Source organism: Homalodisca vitripennis, chromosome 7, assembly GCF_021130785.1.
Source record: "Homalodisca vitripennis isolate AUS2020 chromosome 7, UT_GWSS_2.1, whole genome shotgun sequence".
NCBI lineage: Eukaryota > Metazoa > Arthropoda > Insecta > Hemiptera > Cicadellidae > Homalodisca > Homalodisca vitripennis.
In genome coordinates, this window is record NC_060213.1 from 57,271,873 (window position 1) to 57,296,805 (window position 24,933).

The 24,933-nt window shown below is 32.7% G+C and overlaps 1 protein-coding gene across 2 annotated transcripts in view; it reads left to right on the plus strand.

Moving 5' to 3' along the window:
* Nucleotides 1–24,933, plus strand: part of LOC124365845 (integrator complex subunit 3-like) — a 49,007-nt gene that overhangs the window by 19,902 nt on the left and 4,172 nt on the right. Inside the window, exons 4-12 of one of the 2 annotated variants that reach the window (XM_046821903.1) lie at nucleotides 2,707–2,978; nucleotides 8,536–8,681; nucleotides 9,591–9,822; nucleotides 11,338–11,417; nucleotides 14,308–14,503; nucleotides 15,172–15,357; nucleotides 16,308–16,445; nucleotides 18,857–18,989; nucleotides 19,951–20,298. In XM_046821903.1, the coding sequence (XP_046677859.1) occupies nucleotides 2,707–2,978; nucleotides 8,536–8,681; nucleotides 9,591–9,822; nucleotides 11,338–11,417; nucleotides 14,308–14,503; nucleotides 15,172–15,357; nucleotides 16,308–16,445; nucleotides 18,857–18,989; nucleotides 19,951–20,298 (1,731 nt within the window). The remainder of the gene's footprint in view (nucleotides 1–2,706; nucleotides 2,979–8,535; nucleotides 8,682–9,590; nucleotides 9,823–11,337; nucleotides 11,418–14,307; nucleotides 14,504–15,171; nucleotides 15,358–16,307; nucleotides 16,446–18,856; nucleotides 18,990–19,950; nucleotides 20,299–24,933) is intronic. The other variant, XM_046821904.1, reaches the window with a different exon arrangement.

Genomic DNA, 24,933 nt, shown 5'->3' on the forward strand with positions numbered 1-24,933 from the left:
GAGTGTAGTTCCTCAAAGGATTAAAAATAATACAAGTAATGAGACATACAATAAAACATTCACTAGGCAAATTCTAGCGTTATGTTCTAACTGTATTTATCAAGATTTTGACACATTTACTTGCTATGATTGTGCTAGGGCAGATATCCTGTGGGGTTATTTTTTAAAATTGTTAACGTATGAATAAATTGAATAACATAATTTTTAAAAATTCGTTAATGGGACACAATGTTGTGTATTCAGATTTCATAAAGTTGATACTTGGAATGTTTCAAAGTTGTTGGCTCCTAGTGAAACCACCTTGTTGAGACAGAGAAATAAATAGGAACAACTCTTGCATATGGCTTTAAAAATATTTTGAAATAGATGTTCTGGTTATTTTGGCAATGTACCAATTGACTGCTAGTGATATTTTTTCATGACATTGCCAATAATTTTAATAATAAGCTTTGCCTATTTTGTTATTTATTTTTAAGTATTTCATGTTGGTCAGATTTGGAACATTTATTTTACTGTTTAAATACAAAAAAAAAAAAACACAAAAAATAATGATACAAGGATAATGAATTGGTGATCTTAGTAGCCATGCAATGTAAATGGGTTTTCTTCTAGTGCAATATCCAAGAAGAATGTCTAGGTCTACGGGTTCAATCACTTGTAACTTGTGCTGGGGTCCCAATTTCCTAAAACAAGACATATTCATTGCCTATGAACTCTTATAAACAGCATCATCTTCCTCTCTTAATCACTAATTTAACTGACATTTAAAGTTTTCTTCCATAAAATAAGGATCCACAACAGGAGTCAAACAATCCTACCCAAACATTTACTTTTGAGGATAATGCTTATGCTCCTTAATTATCATACCCTTTCGTTATTCTTGAGACCAATAATGTGAATTATGTCTTATGTTATATGTTATCATGTTGTTGTTTTGTTAACATAGTTACCATTTTATTCCCTCTAAATGTAATAACTATAGTTGTGTTCTTGTTTAATAAAACCTTGTTCTAATTAAAAGTTATTACTGAATTTACAGTATATTTGCTGTACTATTAAGAAGAAAGCTGGTCGTACCAGAAAACTAGTTTTTATTACTGGCATTAGTTTGTTACAAATTCAAAGTATCCAAGAGTGTGGTCTGGGTTATTCCAATTTAATACTTAATCCAGTTAGACCTTGTTATGCTAGTTCCTTGAAAATTACTGTGTAACCATCTGTTATTTTGACAACCCAAATCTTCCCAGTAAATAAGCATTACATCTTTTTACTGTTTTTCTGGTTATGAGTAGAAAAAGACACCATGGTCATATATAGATTAATTAATTTAATTAACGCATTAAACCATTAAAGTCCTGGACTGTTATATTATTGTTCGCCTATAGGAATGAATACCATCAAATATTTCTTAACTCTTTATATTGACAAATTTTGTCTCTATATGATGGATAGGATACAACTTAGTTTCAGTAAATGGTACTGTCATATTGCATGTAAATATTAATAAACAAATATTGATTTATATAAGCAAATAACCTTTGTTTGTTAAAGCAGTCTAAAACTAAACAAGAACGTCAAACATACTAGATTTTCCCTTTTATGAAGAAAAGACTATTTTGAAGGTCATTGGAAAATCCATCCACAGTAGTTTTTTATCACACCTCTACTTAACTAGTCACTTGTAAATTGATAATAAAACACCTTTTTCTAATTATCTTATACAAGAGTGTTTATGAACCCTCCAACAATGTTTTGGGAATTTGTTCTTTATGTGAATACAAAAAATGTATTATACACTGAAATTATTAGTTTATCATCTGTCTGTATTTGTGTTTTTTAGTTTTTGTTTTTATGACATTAATAACATTGTATTTTACACTACTTGATCCGTGAAACTGTGATATATATATATATATATATCCCGGCAGAGCAAGTACTTTTTGTGATTCAATGTTTATTGAAATTATATATATATATATATGTATTTACACAGTAGCATTGAACTTTTTATTCGTTGTCACTCTCACCAGAGTGATTGCGAGGGCAATAATAATTTGTATCCAAAGTTTATTATATTTTGTGAAGTTGTAATAAATTATAAAACTATGAAACAAGCACTATTATAATGAGCGTATCTTTCTGTGTTTATTGATATATTATAACATGTATTTAGTTACTAATGTCTTGAGTAAAAAATGTGTCTTACAAAACCCTTGTTGTCACCTTTTGCTGCCACTGGGGAAGCATTTTTAAAAGGCCTTTATTTAGTTACTAATGTCTTGAGTAAAAAAGGCGTCTTACAAAACCCTTGTTGTCACCTTTTGCTGCCACTGGGGAAGCATTTTTAAAAGGCCTGTTATAGGCCATTTGCTGTGTCTGGAATTAAACATGAAATTTAATATAAGTGAGAAGTAAATACTCTTGTACATTACAATGGAAATTAAAATTTAGTAGTAAGAATTTTAAGTTTTTCAGTCCCACTAAATTTTTTATCTTTTGGATGATGCCTTTAGACATTTTTGATTTGATTATAGGATTAAAATGCTGTAGAGTTTTAAGTACTGTGGATTATAATATTTTGTACGTATGTAAATTGCTTATTTAAACTTGTATTTAACGTGACAAGTAAATAAGATGGAATCTATTGACATTAGTATAGAAAAATTTAACAGTTCTATCATGAAAGCGCATTTTTCTCACTTGCAGAACGTGGTTGGAAAAACATCCGGTCCTGTTGTCGTCGATGGTTTACAATTACTTAAGACTAATAGAGGACCACTCGGCCCCGCAGTTCACGATGCTACGTCAGAAGGAAACCAGTTTCGTGGTGGGGCTGCTGCGAGACCGGTTTTCTGACTGTATGGTGATTGGGCGTGACCTTGTACGATTGCTGCAGAATGTTGCACGGATACCTGAGATAGAGCTGCTGTGGCGAGACATTCTCAACAACCCCAAGTCTCTGTGTCCCTCGTTCACAGGTGAGCAGATCACACAAACAATAACAGGTGGTAGAGAAAGACGGAAATAAGGAGAGGGAATGATAGTACCCACAGTAATGATAGTTCAACTGATTCCCACAGGCAGGGTAGAAGAGGTATGCCGACCTCGTCTAGCATCTACATATCTGAGGTCCCACCTACTAATGTTATGAATGCCTCAAAGATCTGAGTAGTGATTCCTCATTGCAGTCAAGTTGAGACTAAGAGCTCTTTGTGGTGTAATGTGTACTTTCTCTGATCAGTTTAAAGGTGTATTTTCTTCAATCTTCAGCCAGGAAAGGAAGTACCAAGTAGGATTCAGTGAATTTAAACATGTACCAATGTACCCATTCAACCCAAACTCTAACATAAATGTGTGGGATTAAACAAATTTTTTAACTCTGTCTGTTTACTTAACTCTTAAAGGGTAACACAAAAATAGTTGTTTCACATTTTTTTTACAATTATTGGTAGCACTAAAACGTTACATATAGGAAATTATAAATTTGCCTGAATTGCAACAGAAAAAGTAACCATAAACAAGTTTTCTAATACAATGCATTTATTATATTTTATTATATAAGATAAGAAATATATAACATTGGGAATAATCAAAAGAACTATCTAGAAAATTGGTAATCTCTACCATATTATATTTAGCAACTCAATATAAATATATTTTCAAAGTTACAAATTTAATATTAATCAAATTGTTAAAATGATGAAATAATAATTCTATATAGAATAGCCTATGTGGCCTGATTGGTGGTCTGATTGACAGTCAGATTATCAGTTTCAATTCTAACAATAAGATTAATTAATTGTCTGTCTATTGTTTGGTTTTGACAGTGACAACTTTACTGTCAATGGCAGGCAGTGCTCTCAGACATTACCCCTTATTCAATATTGTAATATTATACAGCATAGTTTATTCTTAGAAAATATATAAAGCCACATATATACAAAATTATGAATACATGTACAATATATATATATATATATATATATATATATATATATATATATATATACATATAATGTAAAACATGTCACATAGTCAATGTATTTATACATATTCAAACTTTTCAAATTGATAATTTCAGATTTAATTATTTAAATGATACCTTAGTAAAACATTGTGCAAATAGCAATTGAGAGGTCATTAAAACAATATAGGTAACCTAAACTTGCAATAAATCTACATAGTTAAAAATTATTGTGATACTTTGTATTGTGGAGGCTTATAAGCTCCGCCTCATATGGCAAACATGGCCTCTATAGGCCTCTACCCTAGCACATCTTGAGAGGCCCATGTTTTAATTTGTCATCATAGATTATTGTAACCACATTTACTTGCTCAGTAAACATATTAAATGTATTGTAATTAAAAAATCATTCATCTTTACACAACAAGTTGTCTATCTAAAATTTGATGTAAGAAATGCTGATTCATAGTTTGTTAAACTCTTGATAATACCAATAAAACGATTTCTGAATGTACCTGTCTCCAACCAAATCTTGGTACTCGTGAAAACACAATGAACAATTACAATATTTGAGCAATAATGAAATAATTTCTAACCCCGTCACAAAAATGCCAATTTAGAAGAAAACAATAATTTTTATTAGTTGTTTATTTAGCATATTAAATTACAAATAATCGTACTGTAACAGCACTGCACTTTCACTGCACTCTTCTATAGGTCTACTCATTTGCTTGATATTCACTACAGCCTTACAGATCTGCAAAGTACACAATTTAAGAGACCTACCTTTTATAAACTTTAGGCTGAATCAGGAAGAATATGTAGAAGCCCAAACACAATTAAATCTAAATACATGGAATAATGTATTGGAAATTTTGTCATGTGGAGATTGCAATAGACACATTTGCAATTATAAAATCATTGTAATAATAAAAGTCTTTGTTTGTTTCAGCAAACATATTATTGGTAATTAAAAAAATTCAATATACTGTTTTTGTTTTTGACTATGGAAAAGGTTTTGTGAAGTTTGATGTAAAATATTATGTAAAATAATTTGAAACATTTTTCATTTGGTGTGTTTCATTCTTTTGTACCGTTTTACTGGCACATGAGGGGTTAGCTTTGAAATTTAAATTTTTGTGAAGGTTCAAAAAGGAAAAGAAAATCTTCTGAAATAAATAAAGTTCAAACTAAAATAAAACTTCTTCTTGAAAATAATTACTGGATTTAAAATTAAAATAAAAACTTCTTGATGACTTTTAAATTCAAACTTGTAATATATTCGTCACTCAAAAATGTACAAAGTTCTTACAGCTTGTCTTTTATTCAATTTTCAAAATTCAAAACTTTCACACTCTAATCTGATCTGGTAATTCTTCACTTTAATTTATCTTCAAAATTCAATTTTTTTAGTTACTAATTTTCTTTAATTTACTTTAAATATTATTTCTTTTCAGCGTTAGAGAAATAAAGAATTCTTCAGTGTTAGAGAATTAAAGATTCTTCTGTGTTAGAGAATTAAATATTACTTCTTTTCAGTGTTAGAATTTTGTAATTGCTGAAAGCATCCACAGGTTCGATGACAATTAGCAAGAATAACTCTAAGCACTTTCAAAGACTTTACTCGTTACTACTACTTCTGATCAACTGAGACGGGAGGTACGGCACGTCTAGCTCACCCCACCTCTCAATTTCGTTATCAAACACTCCCATCTGCGATGCGCGCCTCGCTGGTAGAAGCCTCTTTTGTACTGTCCAGTCCTTATCATTCTTCTGGGCCTACTCCTTCCACCGGTAATCCAGTTACCCCAGAATTATTATTTAATACAATCGGTACACTTTTGTCATGGATTTAGCTCAGAATAAATTATATTATTGTAAAAAAACCTCTTTATTTATCTGTTTTATGTACTTTTATATGATTGCCTAGCTGGCATGCCATTTGCCTTTCAAAATATCGTCTCTTTTGGATTTGATTAAGTTTTTCCCATATGCAAGATAGTCATTAAATACACTTTTGAATATGATTATTCTTGTAAAAATAAAGAAAACTTGTTTTTATGAAGAATACGTCAAAAATGCTGAGTGCTTCATCTGCCTGCATCTGCCTGTAAGTTGTCTATTGATCCATTTGTCTTCATTTCAAAATGGCGAACATCTTTAACACATTCACTGCGGATGACAAAATTACCAGCGACAGAAAATGCGGGAATTTTTTTTGTTTTTTACTTACCCAAAACGGAGTCAGGATAGCCGAAAGGGTTGTCCAGGGTATCCCGGAAGCTTCGTTGGCCGGAACGGGTGACGTCATGTCCGTGCCGAGTGTGCTCGTCATCCGCATCGGGTGCCGGTCCCCGTGTTGTATGTGCTCGCAGTGCACTAGGTTTCGGCACAAACACTCGCGAATTACACGTATATAGTACATGAATGACACGTAGATAGTACATCAATTACACGTATTGGGGTTGGGTGGCCCACTGGGGGTGGGGGACGCCGCCTTCACCATCCCTAGAACTGTTCGAACTCGACTCATTGTCTTTATCAGATGAAAAATTATCATCAATAACATTATCGTCTTCCTTCATTATGAGTACATACACTTACACAGTCAACAGACACTATAATCCACTCACACATTATCGCAAAGCATGCACAACAAAAGAAAATGGTGAACCGGTGACGAATCGCACCAACTGACTCACTGAAACAGGCACACCTCGCTATAAGTGTTACAGCCTTCCGGGGCAACTACTCAGCTCACACTGAGGCAATATGGAAGCAGCTATTGTATGCTGAGCTCGCTCGTCCACCGCCCGGCGCGCCATTTTCGCATGGCGAGCATGCTCGTCACCCGCAGTGAATGTGTTAATCTTTAAATATAAATAACATAAAAACTGCTTTCTTCCTAAAAATTAAGTTTTGGATTTTATAAATAAAAATGTTATTTTAGAAACCCCATAAATGATAATTAACAAGAGTAGACCCATGGACAGTAATAACATTAAACTGGACAGAAATAATGTTGAATTAAATTCACTTGCCATACCAGATAAGGTTATCTAACAAATGACCTACCAGACCAACTTAAAGATGCTTGCCAGACTGTTATGTTTGCAGACGACACTGTCATTACAGTAGCAGAAAAATCAAATGAACAACTTGACATCAACGCCTACATAGCCTTTAATATGACAAAACAATATTGCTACTCAAATGACCTTGTGTTGAACGAGAAAAAGACTCTGCAGATGATCTATAACATTCGGAAAAAGGAAATCGAGGCTGGACTACCTGAACTGAAGAGAGAAGAATACACAAAGTATCTCGGAATAGTGATAGATGAGAATCTGACCTGGCGAACTCATATAGACCAACTCTGTAAAAAACTCAGCTCAGGAACATATGTAATCAGACGAACCAAACAAACAAGTGGGATAAAAACATCAAAAATTGCATATTTTGCACTTTTTGAATCACATCTAAGGTATGGCCTGGCAATATGGGGTGGAACAACAAGCTCAAATCTGGAAAGAGTGCTTATACAACAGAAAACGAGCGATTAGGAGCCTTGCAGGGTTAAACTACCAAGATAGCTGTCGAGAATCTTTCAAAGAACTTAAAATATTAACTGTAATAGCACTGTACATAAGAGAAATCATCCTGTATGCAGTAAAAACCAACCAAGACAGACACAGAGACCTACATCAACATAACACCAGAAACGCAATAGATTTCTCACTCCCAACTCACCACTTGAGTCTTTATGAAAGAAAGCCAAGCTACAGAGGAGCCTTGTTCTACAACAATATGCCTGGACACCTCAAGAAAGTATCTGGACAACGACTGAGTAGACAACTAACAGCGTGGCTGGAAGACAGACCCTTCTACTCAGTGAAAGAATTCCTGGAGAGAGCCCTTGACTAAATGAAGACCACATAATGAATTTACAAACACTGACTATTACACTCATTTATAACATTAACACTTCTTCTTGACCTTTGTTCTGTTCTCTAAGAATATGTACAATAAAGAAAATGAAAATGAAAATGAAAAAAATGAAAAATTATCTGTGTTTGACTTATACGTTTTCAAATAGTAAAACACACATGTTTACTTAAAAGATGCAAGATAAAAAAACATTTAACAATGTTTATTGTTATTATTTTAATAATTCTTAAATCCAAAAACAAATCCTAAGATATGGCATACAACTTACAAGTAGTGTGTGTTAAATACCTTTTATAACATAGGTAAGCTTTAATTTTCAACTAACTTTTATGTCATTGAAATATACTTTTTTATATATTTTGGATCTGGAACTCCTATTATATCTTTATTTTTTTAAACTAATTAGTTTTATTAAAAACTGTGGTTATCTTTTAAAAATATTGATTCAGTATGTAATAAACATGAGAGAGTCCAATTAAAATGCAACTGAGTCATTGATCATAATGTGCGAAGTTCGTTATTCATAATTTAAAGCCCTGTAGTTTGGTAAAAGGCTGTAGTGGATGTCGAGCCCCACTGGCTGCCACAGTACTGACATTGTCCTTGCGCTCACTGTGTGCTAGGTGTCCTACAACTGTTGCAGGCGCGCACGTCGCGCCGCTTCCTGCAGGGCCGACTCACACCGGAGATGGAGCGCAAGGTGGTGTTCCTTACGTCACACGTGCGGTTTGGCCAGCACAAGCGCTACCAGGACTGGTTCCAGAAACAGGTCAGTCATTTTAGGACTATTAACACTAGAACTGGTAGTTAAATTACTTTGTATTGTGCGTTGCTATTGGTCATTTTACTAACATTATTCACATAAAATTTGATCCTAACTGGACCAAAATGTAGCTAAATGTTTTTTTCTAAGTATTTTAAGTTTATAACCTTCTAGTTTAACAGAGGGAATTCAGACTAATAACATTGTAAATAAAAATTATTGTATGTATTAATTATTAATATATACTAGTATCATAATAATAACCAACTAAACCATTGTTGTTTTAGCCATTTAATATGTCAAAAACTGCCATTTTAAACTGTTGAATTGCTTGTCAATTTAAAATATGTAATAGTTAAAAAAAATAGATAAAACGTCTTAAAACTCTTTAACTGAATCATCATAAAATATAGATGGTTTTTATAAGAAAACTTGAAGTTGATCATCATATTAGGAAATTATGGCCATTTAGAAAATCAGTATGAAAAGCGTGCATATTTTTATTATTGAGATAAAATGAAGTGAAGTTCCTCAGGATGTAAAAGTTTGGTGTATCTGTAGGTTTACAAAATTTGAATACTTAAACAAATCATCCTATATTTGGAAAGCTGTTTACAATATTCCCCAAAAGAAGGAAACAGTAAAAAACTGTAAAATTAATTTTTTGGCAGTAAGAGTGTCAATTAAAAATAGGAGAGTTAGTTTCTGACATGCTCGTATAATCATGTGTTTATAAATTTAAAATAATGAGTAAATTTGTGTGTTTTAAATGTTAAAATAGTTTTATGTTTCACATTTTGTATATGGAAACTAATAGTTAGTAATTATTAACATAACATAAATTTTATATTGTATTGCTCAACTATGGTAAATGGAATATGTCACAATGAATAAAGTGAAATCGAAATTGTCCAGTATCTTGCCACGCCTGAGTCACAAACACTGCGCATTGACCTGATCCGCTTTATCGTTGGAGTTATCCATCCCACCAACGAGCTGCTGTGCTCTGACATCATCCCGCGGTGGGCAATCATTGGCTGGCTACTGACCTCGTGCACCAGCAACGTGGCGGCCGCCAACGCCAAGCTGGCGCTCTTCTACGATTGGCTGTTCTTCGACACAGAGCGCGATAACATTATGAATATTGGTGAGCTTTATTGTGCAACTTGGAATGATAAAATTAGGTTTCTTTGACAAAAATGAATGAGAATAAGAATGAATAGTAGGGAGATATGTATAGTAAGGAATGGGAAGATTGGACACTGTTATCAGCAATATTAATTCTTATTGTCATTTGAGACCCACGCGTGTGAGAGATAGACATTTGTTTCATGAAAGCAGCTAAAAGCAATGATCTAACCATCAGAATTAAAATCAGAATCTTTATTGTCGTTACAAATCAGTAACATGCATGCCATCATCACAATTCTTACATTTATAAAGTTTATTTCATAAATGACCTTGAGTTACATTGCGCTACAGCCTGTAATACATTATGAACAGTAATGTATTAGCCTATAAATGGTTTTGTCTCATAGACTTTAAAAATTCATCGACACTACATACAATTACATTGATCAAAATATCTTTAATAGATGTCTTGTATTAATGATATTAAATTTATATCTGACATTGTATTAAATAAATCTAACTGGCTTTTGATTTAACTTCTTGTTGGCAAAGTATATTTGAGTATTGTGCAAGTGTACTTTAAAAAATTAAAATATCAACTAATACACATACAAGGGTCAGTCAAATCTATATTAGACTTTTTTATGTAAATTTATTACACATAGAAGACTCAAAACATCTGTAAATTTTTTCATTATAGTCTCCTGCGTACTGTACACATCTTTTTCTTCTTTGAGGAAGCTTGAAGATCCCTTCTTTGAAGGAACTTTGAGGTTGAATTGTCAACCAATTGGCCATGCACTCCTCAACATTGACTGCCTACATATTGTCTTTTTTCACACTGCTTCTGTCAAAGGCACAAACGAAAACATAGTCATCTTGGGGATCTTGGGGTTGTAGAGAGTGTGTTTAAGTGTTTCCCAATACGAGCACTCCAATTTATCCATCATAAAAACTGCTATGAGAAGTCAGGCGTTGTCTTGGAAAAAGGATGATATCTCTTATGGCTACATCAATCGTGAAATATCTTCCACACTTCCATATCCGTCCTCAAACTTGCAATTATGGTTTTTTGCCATTATTATTGATAAATTCAATGGCAAATAAACAAGTCTGGAAATAAACCATTGTTTTGAACGTGTTAAATACTTTATAATAATATGTTAAGCAAGAAACAATGTAATATCTTGCTTACTAATGTTGCTCTGGTGAAAATACTGAAACAGGCCATCTAGCTGATCCCAAGCTTCTACCATATTGACCTTGAACTCCATACTCTGCCAAACATAGAATCTATATAAAAAATATCAAGTATCAAAATTTAGATATATTTTGTAATTTTTGGTTTTTGAACCTGTATAACTTTTGGAGGATAAAATCACTATTTGTATATACACTTTAGTGAAGTAACTACACTCTCCCAAAACAGTAAGTATGATATTACATTCTTTCTAGGGTAGTATAACCTCATAATTCTCATTGTTCATATTTACTATTTGTTAAATATTGTTAAATGTATTGGTTGTTTCAGAGCCAGCAATTCTTGTAATGCATCATTCCATGAGATCTCACCCTGTAGTTACGGCTACATTGCTAGATTTCCTGTGTAGGGTGAGTACCAACTGTGACTAGATTTAAGGAACTACTATCTGCACAAAATGTTAAATCATGTTTAGACCATAATAATTGTTAAAAAATTACTTGTTTGATTTAAATAACACAAGTATCAATCGTAGATATTTAATTTTATGTATCATGAGTACAGTTAAAAACAATAATTATAAGAGTTAATTTAAGCTGTCAAAACTAAAATGTTTTGACCAAACCTATATTTTAATCTTTTGTTGCAAGATACATCATTGAAATATTACTATATAAAACGTATTTGAAATTATATATTTGTACACATTGTAATCAGGTTCTTTGGGAAGCTTTTGTTAAATTTTGTTTTTAATTTATTAAATCATATTAGATTTTGTTAAGATGAAATGCACAAATGATTCTAAGCATGATTTATACAGGCTTGTGTGCATCGTCATGTGTGCTTTTATATGTTACATCTTTTATATTGCAATGAGTGACATTTGCATGTGCTGTGGTTGTTAGATATTCACTTCGTTGGTTTGCATTATTATAAATCTATTCAGCTTTACATTGTTAGAAGTTTTAATCATTTTTATATCAATTATGCATTGTAAATAAATGAACTATTAACCTTTCCAGCGTTATTGACGCGGTTCCGCGGAGGGCTACTACTACAAGCTCAAAACGTTATTGCCGTGGATCCGCGTTTTTGCATTCTTTATTTTCTTAATGCTATGTTAGTTGAATATTTTGCTGCTAGATGGTTCTAGTAGTTATGCGACATACAGACGGGTTGCCCTGCCTCAAATTCTATTACAATGGGAGTGGCAGTGGCTTCTAATTGGCCAAACACTGTCTAACGGGCGTGGCCTTGCGCCTTTCACAAAGTCATTGACGGGAGCTCCCGTCAAGGCATCTAGTCAGTTAGTTAGTGAGAAGCGTCCGGTACACGCACATGTATTTCGGTTATCGCTAATTTTCTGTTGTGTCCTATTCTTTTTAAAGTAAATTATTCATATTATATACAGCAGTGTCCAGTGTTTATTTATCGGTAGTGTTTTTTTACCTTTATTCGCGTGAATGGCGAATCCAGACGATTCGGAATTTGAAGATTTGGTAATTCTGAGCAATTACTTGGTCAACCCCAAACTTTTTCATATTTTACTACGGTCATAAGGATGTTATCAGAAAGCAAGAAACATAATTCAAGCCCCGCAAGGCCGTCCTACAGGTTGCCGAGCGATAAGAAGGTTCAAAGTCCACACGATAACAGTGGCTTGCGGGAGAGGCGCGGAATGCCAGTTGTGGCAGCCCGCCACCAAATAAACACTCTTTGTGTACTTTTGTATTTTTCTAATTTTATTAGTTTGTAATATAGTATTATGTTTATCGGTAAAACTGTGTTTCATTCCCCTATTTACTGAATAAATGATAAAAAAATTAGTGACAACTACACTGCTATTCTACGATATTCTCAAAAGTTAAAAATTAGCCTAGGAAATCCAAAAAGGGCTAAACAAATTTTATTTACCATTAAATAACTCTATTTTGACATACAGAAAGGAAAATAAATTTAACTTTACACATTGGAAATTAAAAAAAATTCTAACTTAATCAAGGATCAGGTCCAACTTTTCATGACGCTTAAAGGGTTAAATTTAGTTCCATGAAATCAATCCTGAAATAATCGCTCCCATCAATATAAGAAAACAAAGGTGCAATAAATGTGATGACAGCTATTGCAGTTACTGACTTATACAAGACCCATAGAGATAAATAAAAAAGGAAACGTAATAAACCCATACTGATAAAAAGTTTGATTCTTTCTCTTTGTATCCAGGTGAATTTCATTGGAGTCATATTTATTTATTATCATCAAAGTATGTTAGGGCTCTATTTGCAGTGTGTGCCACTTCAAGGGTTAAAGTTAAAATCAAATATTCATAAACAAATTTGAAAAAGTTAAGGGATAATACTTCTCTTAAGACTGTCTCAACCAAATGCAAAACACACGTACACGAAAGAAGCTTGTGTGTTAGAAGAATATTACACTGTCCTAGAGTTTCATAAGTCTTTTGATGAACCCTAGAATGTTTGAAAATCTTTGTTAGAACAGTTTTAGATGATAAAGGATGCTGAGGGATAGTGAAAGTATAAAAGAGGTTATATGAGCAGTGTGTTGTAGGAACGGCAACCTTCAATAATTTGAGTCATTTACTGCATGAATTTATATAGTGAATGGTTGGTTAGTTACTATCATGTAAACAGGGATTTTTTTCTCGGTGGGTAAAACCCATAGCTGAAACGTGGTAGAGGGGAGACCCACTTATCAGGGGGGCTCTTCTTCTTCCTAATGTTGCTTAAAGGATTTTTTCTGCCCGTGGACAAGTTATGAATTATAATAGTAAGTGGTTAAGTTCATAAGAAACATTAAATCATATTAATGACAGGAGAATAAGTAACTGGCATATGAAGTACTGAAAGGAAAAACACTGAAAAAGAAATACTATTTTTGTTAGAGAATACCTATAATTATTTGGTAACTGATAAGGATTTATAAAAAGAAGAAGGTCTAGTGACATATAAATCAGTGGCTTTTCCTTATAGGGCACACAGCCTGACACCTGAAAATGATATACCATTGGATGAAGGCACTTTTGTAATATAGTGAAATGGTAAATAAGTGTAATTATTAACGAACGATATGTAAAGTATTGTCAGAAAAAACAAAACAGAATAAACTTACAATTCAAATCAAGATGTAGGTTAATCCGGGTATACTGTAAGAGTGGGTACTAAAAGGTATTGAGTTAGTAAGAATATTTCAAAACATTAAAATTATTATTAAAATATTTAGATTTGGACTCTTTTAAATTAATACTGTGATCATATTTTCTGATGCCTATAACGTTCACAGATAATACCCAACTTCTATCCACCACTGAGCGAAAAGGTGCGACAGGGTATCTACGCGTCGTTACGCCACATCATGGAGAAGCGAGTGTTGTCGACACTCTACACTCTGTTCGACCACAGTCGGCTCGACAAGGAGCTGAGAGTCATGGTTCGGGAGACATTCCAGGAGTTCTGTTACCCGCACCCTAGTCTCGAAGGTGAATCTTTTTACAAGGAGTTAGCTTAGTTCTTCACCCCAAACACAAAGTGGGGAAACAACATTTTTTAAAGTGATAAAAATAGATTATGGCTCACTCTTAACATTTTCATGAACAACAGTTGTCATGAGTACAGATTACACACCCTTAAAACGTTATTACATCATATGGTTAAACATTCACCAGATGATTTTAGGCCCAAGTTCTGGAAAAAAAAACATTAGTTAAATTAAAATTAAATTAGTTTTGCTGCTTTGGCAATTATTAATACTTTAAATCTGGATATTTTGTACATCTATAGTTGCCAAGTTTAATATAAAAACTTGAGATCATTTTGTAAGTAGGATTATAAAGCGTATATATGTTTTAATATAGATTAACAGATTAGATTAATATGTTAACTGCGGCAGATGCCCAAGTCCATACCAGGTGGTTAAAAGCACTCAGCATAGAGTCCCAATGAAGTTGTTAATATTATTTTTCAAACGATTTGCCAAATGTGCTGAGGATTAAAATAGGACCAATAATTACTACAATTTAAACACCATTTTCATTATTGTTTTTAGTAAATAAAGGTACTTTAAGTTTGATCATAGTTATATTTTACATTTCATTAATTAAGTGTTAAATCGAAGTTGGAATGTTCATTTACGTTTATTTTGGATCAGGAGTAAAGTTGGAGGAGAGCAAAGAAGAAATGGTAAATCACCTGGGAGAAGGGGTGGGGGTGGGGATGGCCGTTGGTGGGGTAACCAATCACCACAGTCCGAGCGAGCCGACCTTCAGCGACGAGGAGGGTGAGGCCTCGATCCGACCACACGGGGAGGAGGAAGATGATGACGACATTCCACTTGGTTAGTGCCACATCTGGATCACTTCTCCCTCTTGTTTATACATAATCCATTAACCACGACAGCTACTGTAATAAACATAAATGCTAAGACTATGAATATTACATTACAAATTTTTTTCCTAAAATTTTATGATGCATAAAATAATAATAATAATTTTGAAAAAATATTTTTAGAAACTTTCACCCCTAAATTTGTTTCATACCTAACTTGTAAATGTTGTAAATTTCGGTTAAATCATATAAAATGTATGAAATGTGGATTATGAAATCTTAGGTAACATTCATATAAAGCTTTCTGAAAAATGTAATGAATATAAATAGTTATATTCATTGAGTTATAGATTTTCCTATGATAAAGTATTCATATAAATTTATGAACATGTGTGAATGTAATGTTTTCTCATCAACTCCCTTAGGTTTTTAAAGTTTATATTTTCAAGGTCAGGTGTACTGAACACCACTAAATATGGATTTAATATTCAGTACAGTGAAAAAATAACACAGTAAAATGACTGCAAAATGAATGCATACAAACACTGCTGTCTAATAGTAATATCACTTACTTGTAAGAAGTGCCACTCAAGTTAGCAACCCTATTGTCCCGCACAGACATTCCCACTCCACTAGTATTTCCAATTCATAATTAGCAAAACATTTTGTAAAATAATTTTCGATGATTTTTCCATTTTGAAACTTGAAATGATTCATTTAGGCGACTTGAAAATATGAATAGATTTATTTTAACAATTGGATAGACCACAGATCGCTCACATCTATCATGAATGAAATGTTTTGAAGTGAATTTTATTTTTTGCCAGTATTCTGTTTTTACCCATGTTAAACTTTGTTTTGAGTTCTAACAAAATTGTAGTTTTCTTTCAATAAGCAAATGTTATTGATTCTATTATACAAAAATTTGATTGATTAAATGATTTAATGTTAAATTTTCAGAATATAACAACACATCATGTCACTTCAAACAAAATACGTACCGCCATGAAAGGATCAGGGCTATCCTTGTACACCTCTACTGTAGACCAGCCTTACCTTACCTTCCTTGTTCCTTTCCTGTCCTACCTGACTGCAGAGGTATGTCTGGTTAGATAATGGAGACTTATATAAGGGACTTGGACTATAGAGTATCAGCGACCTTGGACACTGGATTTGTACAGATAACCTGGAGAGTGTATCAGCTTACTTAACACATTCGCTGCGGGAAATGATGCGACCATAAAATGTAAAAAAATTTAAATTGTGTTATTCACAATGGATGTCCAAAATGACGATTCAAGATGTCTAGGAACCCTTGTGGAGTCGACTAGTGACATTTCTGGGGCTGGATTTCCAGCCCACAGGCACTGGTGCCAATCTTCCTTCGTTCAGTCCATAGTCAGTACTTTACTGGTTTTCGTTCCCCACCCATGCTGTCACCCGGGAATCAATTTTATGTTTATTTCAAAAACATTTAATTGAAAAAGTTTGTTCTCCCCTTCTCAACAAATGATATCCATTCTTACTCAATGTTTCAAAATGTCATAAGAATTCTGTGAACATGAATTGGGTTGTTCTTCATCAGAAAACAATATCCTCCTCCATTAAACTACAGATACATATTCACAGTCACGATACAAAAAACACAACACACAACAGAGAAAATGAACCAAAATGGCGATCTGAGAATGGTTTGTTCAAAAAGCGCACACTCGGTATGTGACACAACCTTCCCTGTCTGCTACTAGACTCACGCTGAGGCAATGAGTCAAGTTTGAGCAGGGTGTTACTTTAGCAGCTCATAGCTAAGCATGGCACGCCAGAGTGGCTGTTCCACAAAAGCAGCCTGCTGCAGCGAATGTGTTGAGAAACAGTCAGGTTACAGTTGTTAGGTTATAGTAGAAATATATTTTATTTAATGAAAGAACAATGTGTTGTTGCAAAAAATTTCTGTTCCTGTAAGTAAAAACTGTGTGATGTTATATTTTTTTGAACTAAAAGTTGTAATACAAAATAAACAATACACTAAGATAATGGTTTCATCTCACTAACACAATTTAATCAAAAACTTCTCTCCAGTATTATTTGGTATCAAAGTATCAAAATACTGAAGCAGTTCAATGAATCTATTGATACATTTTCTTTACACACTTTCTTCCGTGATCATCTTCCTTACTAGTAAATTCTAATTTTATTTCTTTGAACTTTCTGGACCATCTACATCATAAAATCTTCACTATATACGCAGTCTATAAATGGTTGATAAAACCTTATCACATTGTGGAACTTGTGATTTGCATTTGACAGTGGAATTCAGTCATGTTCATGAGCTTGTAGTCAGACTACACCTGCTCAGTAGTGAGTAATGGTGGAAATGGAAGCATAGGTTGATGGGATATTTACTATGCTATGTACTAGCTCTCTGGTTTGTACCAGTGATATGATTTTGATAATTGAAAATAGCTTTCAATTTGTTAAATGAAAGGTTACAACTGTGACAAAGGTACTTTGGTCTTCACATTAATTTTCATAGTTATGCCTCCTAGACTTACCTCTCTGGTCCAAATTGCAGAAGATTTATATGTATGCATGACTTGTAGTATGTATACTTGTATATACATGAGATATCAGATGTGTGTATAAGTGATTGCCAAGTTAAATCATAAGGAAAAAATTAATGATGTATTAATAAAATAATGGTAATTAAATGAGAGAGATTGAAATAAATATATAGTCAGCAAAGTAATAAAGGGTCTTGACCTTTTGACTAATGACGTGGTTGAAAAGTAATAGTATGTAGTAGATCAGACAATTCCAGTATTTTCATGTTTCTACTAATATTGTGGTACACAAATGAAAAGTCTGAAAGAATATACCTTTGCAAATATTAGGGAAAGTAATTATTTTTTTAATTTATATTTTTTGCTATACAACTGCAGTACAAGTATAAAATATATCAATGTGAAAATGAATATTTATACAATGTGCAACTTCGATTTGGTTGAATTAGCTGAGAACACACTATTAAAAACCAAAAATGTTGAGAATTTTATTTATAGGATCAAAATAATTTTCATTTAAAATGTTAGTGTTCTGTATTTATATTTATAAAATATGTAATGTCTCAATGTTATTATTTTAATAGGTGAATTAATAATTAAAAAATATTTCAATGTTAATGTGAGCTGTTTATGATAACACCCTGTTGGTATGTGTATTATATATGGTTGATTTGAAAGAAAACTAGATATTCTTGTTTTGAGTGTAAACTCAAAAAAAAAAAAAAAAAAAACAGTTGAGAGTTGCAGTCTACTTAAACATAGATTACATATAATGTGCCGATTCTTAACATTAAAATGTATATCATTTAATATCCATTTTAAAAATAGTATGTATTAAAATGGTCTATACTTCATTTGATCATATTTTTTTGTAAAAAAATACAAATGCTATTTATTTTGTTATTCAATGACTATGTTCTGAACAAGAATTTTTGTTGCCACTTCCAGCAAAGGTGAAGTTAAAAGGAAGTCCATTGCCAGATGAGTGGAAGGATGATGACGACGAGGTAGTGAAGAACCTGGAGGGGCCGTTCCGTGATGCCATCGAGAGGCTACAGGCCGAGACTGACAATGAGGCTAAGTAAGTTCTGTTTTAGCTAGTGGTACTCTGAACTACAATGTCTGTACCAAATATGGTCTTGTGGATAGTACAGTCACTTAGATCCATTAATTGGTCATTTACTGAAACAATCTAAAGAGACAAATTCATTTTGTAAGTATAGAAAAATCCAGAGAGCTCAATAAAATTATACTCAATTAGTTATTAACATATTGTGTAAGATTCAGGAAACTTGAGAGACTCTTATTCTGTGATTGGCTCCCATTATATTATGAGGAAGTTTAGTATTATGCAGTGTTTCATTGGGAGATCATTATGATAAGGTTTAAGTTCTTAGATAGTGTTCTTTCTTCTCTTATTATTTTGAATAATTAATGAGATTTGTAATTAAGAATAAATTAGTTTGAAACTAAAAAAAAATTTTCCACTTCAACTGTACAGGGTATAACTCTTAAATACAGTGTTTTTGATTGTGTATGGAAGAGGAGACCAAATTTAGTCCATGCTTATTATAGAGTGCAAAATTAAATCTGGTCTGAGGTATTGATTTGTTAATGTATGAACATTTGTCATCATCAGTACGAATAAGACTCTGAAGGATTGAACAAGCTTTACAAATTTGCTTTTCACACTATGTTGTTAGGTGTAGTTGGTATTTTATACTTATTCAAATAACATTTCTAATCAATTTAATTATCAGATCCACACAAATAATTCTCAGGATTCTCTATAGTTTATTTCATGTTATTGATAACTCAACGAGGCTTCTTAAAAGATTTGGATTGAAAGTTTTGTGTAGCATCTTTGTTTGTTAAAATTTTTAAAGGCGTGTATTGGTGACATGATGTGAAACTGTTTTATGTAACAGGAAAATGAAAATTGATTGTGGGCTGAGGCAAGATAAAATATTCTTATATTAGGGATATCTCATTATTTAAAACTATATATTACAATTCAGTAAAATATTAAAATATTGTGGCAGGTGCGAGGCGATGGAGAGGATAGTCCAGCTTGTGATACAGGACGATGAGGTGGACAGTGATACGTTGACGACAGTGGGGCAGTGTTTGTGCGCGGTGTTGAGGCACACGTGGACTACAAGAGTGTTTCCGGAGACAGTGACCGAGGATAGTATAGAGGACAGTATAGGACGGCCGCTGTTTGTGCTGTTTCGTAATTTGGCGGAGTTGAGCGAGGACGACTCGAGACGACTACCACTGCTGACAGTGCTTAGCGAGATGTACAGTCGGTGTCAGCGGATCGGTTATCTGTTACTCTATTACCTGCAGGCCAGCACGCTGGGCGATGACGAAGGAGGTAAAATCGGAAGGTAAGGTGATGTTTAGTTAAGCTAGTAAAGTTGTTGATTGTGGTTTGAGTGTCACAGTTATGGGTAACCCTTTGACTTGTTACTTATTTGATCTCTTTTACCCCTTCTTGCAGGACTTAATTTGGTAACTGTGGTATTCAAATCAAATCAAAATAATCTTTATTCATTAATTTGCACAGTTTGTACATCAAATAGTGTCAATTTAATGAAAAAGTAGTCAAATTACAATATATAATTGTAATATAAAGTTTATAATTTAATTTTTAACTGATACCTAACAAGTATTAAACAGTATGTACTTACCATTACAAAATTAAATATTAAGGTCCTAAGGGAAAGTGTTCAAATTTTTATAAAGAATATAAAGTTATCCTACCAAAAACTCTTATAACTTTCTCTTAAAGTAAGTAAATTTACCCCCACTTTTTATATAATCAGGAATTTTTCTTAAACATTTATTTCCTACATATAATGTATTTTTTTATATAATTCCAAGTGATGACAAGGGATCACAAATTCATTTTTATATCTGGTGTCATAGTGATGCACCACCTTACTGCTACTGATAGATGTTTGATGTTTAACATACATGATGGCTTCAAAAATGTAAAGTTCATATATAGTTAATATATTTAATTTTTTAAAACGTTCATTGACAGATTGAAAAAAAAATTCTAAAATGGTTCTGACAGCTTTTTTTGAACTTTTAGTATTGCATTGAGATTTTATTTTTTAGTAGCCCCGTATACACACAGTCCACATGTAATGTGATACTGAATGTAAGAAAAATAGATACGTTTTAAGGTGTCAGTGCTGCATAAATCAGACTTTCTTATTGCGTACAAGTCCAAATTAATCTTTCTGTGGCTAATACTATTTCCTTTCCTTCAATTTCAATGAGAGGAGTAATTGCTTGTTTATTTTGTTTTGTTTTAAAACTTAGGCATTTTGTTTTATCTGTGTTTAGATACAAATTGTAACAGTTAAAAAATTGTTGTACAGTGATTTCAATATAGGATTTAATTTCTATCTGTTCTTTTGTTTTACTCAATATTTTTAAATTCGAATCATCTACATAGAGACATAGGCTTGTAGAAGGCTTAAAGCTTAGACAGTTTTTTAAGTTTTTCAGGTAACAAAGGAAAAGGAGTGGTCCTAAAATAGATCCTTGGGGGTACTCCTAGCTCTACTTTTGACAATTTTAATTTTTATTTCAATTTTAAGTTATTTTTTAATTTAAAATTTCTACAAATTGTTGCCTATTTGATAGGTATGATTTAAACCACTGTAATGCTTTTTCACTCACATTAATTTCTTTCAACCTTGAGCAGCAACGTGGAATTATACACACTGTCATAAGCTTTTGACATGTCCATAAATACTCCGGTTACCTTCTCATTCTTATCGATAGATTTAATTATTGATCGAACAAAGCTTACCACAGCTGTTATAGTAGACCTTTGGTTTCTGAAGCCATGTAGTATATCTTCTAACCGGTCTAATATCTTCTATATATATATATATCTTCTATATATCTTCTATTTTAATTAATATTAATTAATATATTATACATTATTCTTTCATAAATTTTAGAGATTGAAGGTAACAATGATACTGGCCTGTAGTTACTTTTATCCTTAGGGTCATTCTTTTTATGAATTGGGATAACTTTTGCAATCTTTAAAAAGTCTGGGAATTTACTACATATAAAAGGAGAATTTATCAGATGAATAAGCATTTTACAAATATGTTGTTTTACCGATTTTATAGCAGTCATGGCAATATCATCATATCCATATGATTGCTTATTTTTAAAAGAATTAATTACCTTGAGAACATCATCCAATGTATTCAGTACTATGTTTATTTAATTAGGTGGTATAATTTAGATAATATTAAGTTTATGTTGTGTATGATTTCTGATATTTAAGGTTTACTACTTTTACAAGTATAAAACATATACAAATTTTTTTACTTACGTTTCTATAAACTATTTCTCTTAGTCATAATCTTACAAAATTGCCCATGTCATAGTAATTACAGGCCTAGACCTGTTTCAATTCATAGGAATGAAATCATCATTTAGACCTATATTCAATGGATCCTTGTCTCTTAATTTATGAATAGTAACTTCAATTTCACCAGTACTTTTATGTAGGCCAAGGCCTAGATTTTGCAATGTTTTAGTGAAGTCTACTTAAATTTTGTTTCAAAATCTTCTAAATTATTATAGTCTATAAGCCAGTCAATTGTACTGTCTGTGATGTTATTTTTTGCAGCCATAACTTTTAGAACATCATACAAATTGTAATTATTTTTAGTCTAATTCAAGTTAAACTATAAACAATCATCACAAATGACTGTTTGGGCTGAACACTGACTATATAGATAACCACACACCACACACAGCATGGTTCACCACACACTTTAAACTTGAACAGGATGTGTTCTGCTCTGTACACCCTTTAAATTGTTGTGTCGGAAATATCCCCTTACCGTAAACACTTTTAGGTCATTGGCATTTTTGTATTGTCATACAAATAAATTTTACAGGTAGTACAAAATATTTAAAAAATACAGCCATGCACAAAGAATCCGAAAGAATATTCTAGAATCTAGAAGAATTTATTTGAAAGTTTGTGTCATGAAGTATAGAAAAAATTTATTTTGGTTTGGATTTGTACAGGTTCATGTTACAAGCAATAAAAACAAAAAAAGCACTGTTTTCTATAGACTTTAGACTGCCATTTTGAAACGAATAGATATAATAAAACGCTCTACAGTTAGCAGTTTGACCTTTAGAATCGTTTGAGACGTGCGGCGAGTGCCGCTACAGTTTTGAATTTGGCGCGCGTTATCCGTCTGTTGCCGCGAACGCTATAGCCAGCTGCGCCGACCTCTAGCCTTTAGCTCAAACAATAGGAGCCTCCTACCATCCGGAATTCTTCCGGACAGGTTCTGGTAGGATGGTTCCTGCTAGGTTTTCAGGCTGTGACCGGAGGTTGTGCACAGCGGAGTCGTTGTGCAGCTATCGGGTGGAGTGGACGGTAGGAGTGAGTGTACGTGGCCTGGGACTTGATATCATTGTTAGGGAACCTTTCGGTACTATATCCAAATTATTAGTTATTATTTAATCATCAAAGCTGGTTAGGTTTTGGAATAGACGGAATCTAGTGGCGGATCCACGGATTATTCCTCTGGAAGGCCCCACCTTCCGGTCGCGACGCCACGAGGTCGCAAATATTGGTAGCGCGAGCCGTCCGCCTCGGATTCCCAACACCATTCCTAACCAGCATTAATTTAAATTTCACGCTTTCCGTCCATTTTTTTAGTTTTCGAATAGCAGTGGTAATTTCTCAAACAATGGCGTAAATCACCCCAGGGCAGCGACCGACGCCACGAGGGAAGCAGCGACCTTCACCAACAGAATCAGATAACTAAATTAGTTCTAGTCATTTAAAATAAGCTTAAAGTGTAAACCGTTATTACTTGAATTAATTTAAACATTTATTTTATTGTTCTCAGTTTAACTTTAATAGAATTTCATAGTTCAACCTTAATAATTTATACCGTACTTTTTTGCCCTTTTTATAAAGTATTTCTTAAATATAAATATATTCTTAAATATTTCTTAAATAGTATTTTTTTAATAACTAATAACAGTAAAGTCTCATTTAAGCTTTAACTAAGCAGAGTTACGACTTGTTTAACCAAGTTCTATAGTTTTCTTTTATACTAGTAACCTGAAGTACACTTTGTATTGGACTGTAACACCATTTTTTTTCACTAATTATAGGTGTTATGCAGTATTTTTCTTTGTTGACTTTAATTTACATAACTGTCCATTTATTATTTATTACAGCCACAATTCCTTTTTCAAGTTTTTCATAAGGCTTAAGTCGTTTAAAATTTATTATCACGGAGTTCGTAATTTCCGTCTGTCTGTCTGTTTCAAACAAGAATTTCTCGTTTCGTTTTAAGACAGTTTTAAAATTTAAATTTGACATTTTTCCTTGTAATTATACTTATAGTTCTAAGCTGGCAATTGTTATAATTATTTTACTTCATATTTTTATCCGAATTAGATCTTCTTATTTTTGGATCTGCAGTAATATTTTTCGACACAAGTTTAGTCAGTTTGCTGTGCAAGCACGTAATTGCGTAAGCATAGTTCCTCAGATCCGGTTTTTGTATTACTCCGTAGATAACGAAGTCTAATTATGTTACTCTCACAATATAGATTTTACTACTACAGTTAAGTACGAATATTTTATAATTTCCGGTCAATGTTTTAAGGTACTACGTAAGTTATCTTTGTAAGTCAACGGTAATTTGTTTTCGTTTTCACTTAAATAAATTGTAAACCGAATCATTTCTTTAAATTATTTTACGACTTAGCCTTATATACGTTTAGATGTTGGTTATATTATTTAGTGTTAAACACATAATAATGACTGGTGCTTTTGTTTTAATGTAAATTACAGCTTGTGACGATCATTTGTAACTAACCTTGAGTTACGCATACAGGTAAGGTAGTTGGCGACTTTGTTATTTTTGTTATAGCCAATATTTTACTTTCGGTAGAATCTTAACCTTTGTGTTCTAAATATCACTTCGCTTGGAAATATGTTTAAT